This window comes from Gossypium hirsutum, chromosome A06 (genome assembly GCF_007990345.1).
Source record: "Gossypium hirsutum isolate 1008001.06 chromosome A06, Gossypium_hirsutum_v2.1, whole genome shotgun sequence".
Lineage (NCBI taxonomy): Eukaryota > Viridiplantae > Streptophyta > Magnoliopsida > Malvales > Malvaceae > Gossypium > Gossypium hirsutum.
In genome coordinates, this window is record NC_053429.1 from 33,550,175 (window position 1) to 33,556,245 (window position 6,071).

At 42.6% G+C, this 6,071-nt stretch overlaps 1 protein-coding gene across 1 annotated transcript; it reads left to right on the forward strand.

The window, feature by feature from the left end:
* The first annotated feature begins 1,951 nt into the window (after positions 1–1,951).
* Positions 1,952–5,717, forward strand: LOC107895648 (uncharacterized). The gene is made up of 10 exons (XM_016820896.1): positions 1,952–2,109; positions 2,333–3,000; positions 3,292–3,349; positions 3,494–3,570; positions 3,628–3,786; positions 3,934–4,034; positions 4,131–4,570; positions 4,818–4,950; positions 5,058–5,213; positions 5,343–5,717. The coding sequence occupies exons 1-10, from the start codon at positions 1,952–1,954 to the stop codon at positions 5,715–5,717; spliced, it is 2,325 nt and encodes a 774-aa protein (XP_016676385.1).
* Positions 5,718–6,071: the final 354 nt, after the last annotated feature.

Consider the following 6,071-nt stretch of genomic DNA (forward strand, 5'->3'; position numbering starts at 1 on the left):
TGCTTTGCATTGGATTGGGATTGTTGTGAAGAGAAGAAAATCTGAGAGGCGATTAGCCTATTATCTGGTAGCTACGCTACATATATCTATTATGTACTGTTTTAAGGTACCTTTTGGTGTGTAGGGTTGGATGGGTTGATTATATCCCCATACTTGGTGTGTAGGGTTGAGTGGGTCGATTTTATCCCCACATGGTGTGTTGGGTTAGTCGGAGATGGTGTGCAGGGTTGGTGAGCATGTTTTTTTTATATCTGATTTGTTATGCATGCGATACTTGTATGGCTAAGGCTGAACTATCTGTATTCTATTATCTGTTTGTATGCATGATGTTTGTGTGGATTTACACACTGAGTTTGCGAAAACACACTCTTTTTTTATTTGTCTATCAGGTAATCCTCAACAGTAGATGGATCAGTGTGACGGAGGGCTCGATGGTGACCACTATTGGACATTTATGGATTTTTGAGTAACATTCTATTTGTTTGTTTTATTTTAAATATTTATTTTTGGGATTAAAATTTCTTTGAACTTGAACTATTTTTAAGTTTATTTCAGGATTTTAAACTATTAAGCTATTGATTAATGAATTAATGATATTTTAGCTTCTGCGATAATGAAATGTGTTCACCTAATAATTGGTTTGGAGATTTCACGACTTAAGTAACGACAATGAACTGAACGATTTTTAACTTGCTAAGATTTTCTAAAAACACTCTCATGTGATGCCGTCAGATTCGGCTATAACGTCTAGGCCGGGTTTGGGGTGTTACATTTAGTGGTACAGAGCCGGGTTCAAAACTCGGCTATGAATTTTGGGTTTCAAAATTGGGTTTAAAGAAAATGATTTGTGAAACGATTTGAAATATTTGATAATAAATATGTGGTATACCGAGTCTCCGGCGCTGATCTTGTAAGTTCTTTTAAACTCTAATATATACTATATGAAGCATGTTTAAAATAAAATATTGTCTGTATTTCTCTGAAACACTATGTATGTATTGTGAGACTACTATAGGTAGTACTTTACTGAAACACTTAGGTAGTGTAAACTGAAATTGTAGTGAGCTTATTACTCGCAATAACTGACTCTGAAACTCTGATACTATTTTGCATAAAATATCTGCTAATAATTATCAAAACTGTAAAATAATGTGCATAAAACTTCTAAATACAGATTAATTCGATAATTATGATGAGCACACATGGTACTCATGGACGGGGTACTAGAGGCCAAGGTAGAGGCTGTAAAGGGATTCGAGCTGAGTCCTTCGCATCTGATACGATCCCTAATTTGGACACTAGCGAGATGCCGGTGTCACATGTCACTAAGGCTAGCGCTGAGTCTGAATACTGTGTAGCTAGGGACGACGCATTGTCCCAGGCCATGCTATGAATTTTGGAGAGGGTCGCTAGGGCTAATGTTGGATCTAGAGGCCGTGGGTCGGTTACAGGACGACTCTGGTCGAATCAGGCTGAGATATTTAAGGGCATTGCTGAAATTGCTCCGAGTGTTGTCGAGTATTAGATGGAGGCCGTAGAGTGTATAATGGATGCTTTGGATTTTACCGATGAGTAGAAGCTCAAGGAGACTGTGTCTTTGCTTCGCGATGAGGCATACCAGTGGTGGTTGACCGTTAAGGAGGGTACTCAGCCTGATAGGTTGACTTGGGATTTGTTTAAGACCACCTATCAGAGTAAGTATGTGGGAGCTAGCTACACTAATGCTAGGCGACGTAAGTTTCTGAATCTCACTCAGGGAGACTGTTCAGTGGCCGAGTATGAGGCTGAATTTCTTAGGCTGAGTCACTATGTAAGGGGCATGGTGACGAATGAGTATGAGCGCTGTGTTCGATTTGAGGATGGTCTTCGTGATAGTTTGCGAGTTCTGATAGCTCCTTAGAGAGAGCGAGATTTCTCAGTCTTGGTTGAAAAGGCCAAGATAGCCGAGGAGATGAAGCGCTCTGAGTGCCAAAATCGTGAGAAAGTGAAAGTTAAGAGGGATTCTGAGCCTACTGGTTCTGGGATGAGGCCTAAGAAAAAGGTCAGGACTGACAGGTCCGTTAGAGTTGGGCCTACTGTTGCACTTGCTGGGGGTGATCTATCAGCTATGTAATAGATGATATCCAGGCGAGTGTTGGAGATCTACTGGCGCTTGTTTGAGGTGTGGATCGACTGAGCATCGAGTTAAAGATTTTCCACTGAGGGTTAATCAGGTGCAAGTTCTGGTTGTTGAGACTGCGCAACCGTCGAGAAGAGTACAACAGCAACCTAGGGGCCGAGGACAAGCTAGGGGTGGTAACAGTATGGGTTAAGGTCAAAGAGCACCTGGCAGGGGTGCTGGGCTGACTGAGGCGAGGCAGCCTGTACTTGTCCATGCCGCACGTCATCGTGAAGATGGAGATGCTCCAGACGTCATCACGGGTACGTTTTTTACTCTTAATGTACCTTATGTCGCACTGATAGATGTAGGCTTTACGTATTCTTATGTTGCATGTTCTGTGTCTGAGACCTTGGGGATTTCACATGAAAGTACTTCTAGTGATATTTCTGTGGTGAGTCCGTTGGGGCAGACCATTAGGGTTAGTAAGTTGTTCAGGGACGTTTCTTTGGAAGTCCAAGGGATAATATTTTTGGCTGATCTGATGGAACTTCCATTTGGGGAATTCGACTTAATTCTTGGTATGGACTGGTTGGTGAAGCATCGTGTAAGTCTAGATTGTGCTGAAAAGAGGGTGGTTCTGAGAACCGAGAAAGATAATGAAGTAGTCGTGATTGGAGAACGACAGAATTATCTGAGCAATGTGGTATCTGCATTGGTAGCAGAGAAGCTGGTTAGGAAAGGATGTGAGGCATACTTGGCCTACATCAGTGTTTTTGATTCTGTGGACTCTTCGATTAAGGACATCCATACTGTGAAAGATTTTCCAGATGTTTTTCTAGAGGAATTACTAGGATTGCCTCTGAGTTGTGAGGTAGACTTTGGCATAGAATTGATTCCCGGTATAGCTCCGATATCAATCGCCCCTTATCGAATGGCACCGAAGGAGTTGCCAGAACTGAAGGCTTAAATTTAGGAGCTGTTAGATCGTGGGTTTATTGATCCTAGTGTGTCTCCACGGGGAGCACCGGTTTTGTTCATAAAGAAGAAGGATTGTACGATGAGGATGTGCATCGACTATCATCAGTTGAATAAGTTGATAAATAAGAATAAATACCCACTTCCGAGGATAGATAATTTATTTAATCAGTTCAGAGGGGCTTCCGTGCTCTTTAAAATCGATCTGCGATCAGGATATCATCAGTTGAGAGTAAAGGAGGCCGATGTGCATAAGACGGCATTTAAGACTCGGTATGAACATTACGAGTTCCTAGTTATGCCTTTTGGGTTGACTAATACACCAGCGGCGTTCATAGATCTGATGAATCGAGTGTTCCAGCCCTACTTAGATCAGTTTGTGGTAGTGTTCATCAATGGCATCTTGGTATACTGTAGGACGGAGGATGAGCACGATAGGCATCTGTGGATGGTTCTGCAGATTCTTCGGGAGAAACAGCTATATGCGAAGTTTAGTAAGTGTGAATTCTGGCTTCGAGAAGTGACATTTCTGGGACATTTAGTTTCTGCAGAGGGGATTAGAGTGGAACTTCATAAGGTTGAGGCTGTGTTCGATTGGAAACAGTCGAAGAGTGTGTTGGAGATTCGCAGTTTTCTGGGACTGGCAGGTTATTACCGACGCTTCATAGAAGGGTTCTCGTTGATCGCAGTGCCATTGACTAAGTTACTGCGTAAGGGAGTTCCCTTTTTTTAGAAGGACGTTCAGCAGGAGAGTTTTGAGAAGCTCAAGACAGTCTTGACTCAAGCTCTAGTTCTGATATAACTTGAGTCTAGCAAGGATTTCGTGGTTTACAGTGATGCGTCACATGTGGGTTTAGGTTGCATCGTGATACAAGATGGTAAAGTGGTCGCATATGCATCTCGTCAACTCAAGACTCACGAGGCTAATTATATGACGCATGATTTGGAGTTGGCAACGGTGGTTATTACTCTTAAGATCTGGAGGCATTACTTGTACGGTGAAAAGTGTATCATCTACACTGATCACAAAAGCCTCAAGTATCTCCTCACTCAGAAGGAGTTAAATCTTAGACGGCATCCCTGGGTGGAGCTACTTAAGGATTATGACTGCGTTATCGAGTACCATTCGGATAAAGCCAATTTGGTGACGGATGCATTAAGTTGTAGGGTGACCGACTTGCGGGCGATGTTCGCTCGACTGAGTCTTTATGACGATGAGAGTCTTCTAGCTGAGTTGCAGGTTAAACCAACGTGGTTGGATCAGATTAATGATAAGCAGTTGGGAGATAAGTCTTTTGAGTTGCGATTCCATCAGGTTGAGGTTGGAACAACCACTGATTTTAGGATTGATAGTGATGGGGTGTTGCATTTCCGAGATAGGATTTGTGTACCTAATGATGAAGATTTGAGGTTGTCGATTCTGAGGGAGGCACATAGTATCCCTTACGCTATGTATCCTGGGGGCAACAAAATGTATAGGGATCTCCGAGAGTTGTACTAGTGGCCAGGGTTGAAAAGTGAGGTGACAGACTTTGTTGCTCATTGTTTGACTTGCCAGCAGGTTAAGGCTGAGCATCAGTTACCTTCGGGTTTGCTGCAGCCAGTAAGGATACCAATGTGGAAATAGGAGCGAGTAACGATGGACTTCGTTATTGGGTTGCTTCTAACACACCCACTAAGAAGGATTTTATGTGGGTCGTCGTGGATCGATTGACCAAGTGTGCACATTTCATCCTGTTAGGATAGACTTCTCCTTGCAAAAGCTGGCTGAGCTCTACATTTTTGAGATAGTGAGGTTGCATGGGGTTCCTGTTTCGATCATCTTCGATAGGGATCCTCGTTTTACGTCTCATTTTTGGCAGAAACTTCATGAAGTTTTGGGTTCTTGTCTAGATTTCAGTACTACTTTTCATCGTCAAACAGATGGTCAGTCAGAGGGGGTGATTCAGATATTGGAGGATATGTTGAGGGGTTGTGTCAGGCAGAGTTCACTTACAATAACAGCTATCAATCTAGTATTCAGATGGTACCGTACGAGGCACTTTATGGTCGTAAGTGTCGTACTCCTTTGTACTGTACTGAGTTAGGTGAGCGACATATTCTGGGTCCGAAGTTAGTATCAGAGACTGAGGATAAGGTCTACGTGATTCGTGATCGACTGAAAGCGGCTTCTGATAGACAGAAGTCCTATACGGATTTGAAAAGAAAGGACATCGAGTATTCTGTGGGAGACATGGTTTTTCTTACGGTCTCGCCATGAAAGAAGGTTCTGAGGTTCGGTCGTAAAGGCAAATTGAGTCCTCGATTTATTGGGTTGTATCGAATTCTGAAGCGAGTGGGACCAATCACATATCAGCTGGAGCTTCCTCTAGAGTTGGATCGTATACATGACGTATTTCACATATCGTTGTTGAGACACTATCACTCCGATCCTACTCACATTGTGCCTGTAGAGGAGATTGAGGTTAGACTAGATCTGACGTTTGAGGAGGAGCCAGTTCAGATTTTAGATCGTGACGTTAAGATTCTGCGTAGGAAATCTATTCCCTTGGTGAAGGTGTTGTGGCGGAATCATAGCACTGAGGAGGGTACTTGGGAGCCAGAGGATTTGATGCGTCAGCGGTATCCTCACCTTTTCTGATCAGGTAAAATTCGAGAATGAATTTTCTTTAAGGGGTAGAGTTGTAATGCCCCAAATTTCTGTAGTTTCGGCTTTTGTAAGTGTTGGGCTTGGAAGTGTCTGAATCTATGTTTTGAGTTATTTTTAGTTTTTTTATTATTAGTGAATAAAGCCTGACTTAGGGTCAGTGGGCTTATAATGAATTATGGGTAAAAACTTAACAGAATGGGTCTGCTGGTCTAGTGGTTAAGTGGCAAGGGAATACGCTTAGGGTCAGGGGTTTGATTCCCTGCAGTGGCGATGGGATTATTTTTGCTACAAGTTACAATTAAGAGTTGGGTTTTATTAAAATTCTGAGTTGTGGGCTTTAGGAAA

Bases quoted from the DNA above. Each gene is read 5' to 3' on its own strand.
- LOC107895648 (XM_016820896.1), top strand. From the start codon at position 1,952: ATGAAGCGCTCTGAGTGCCAAAATCGTGAGAAAGTGAAAGTTAAGAGG. The intron at 3,787-3,933 runs GTAAGGGAGTTC...ATGTGGGTTTAG, and splicing joins GCCATTGACTAAGTTACTGC to GTTGCATCGTGATACAAGAT. The intron at 4,571-4,817 runs GTACTAGTGGCC...TCATCCTGTTAG, and splicing joins TATAGGGATCTCCGAGAGTT to GATAGACTTCTCCTTGCAAA.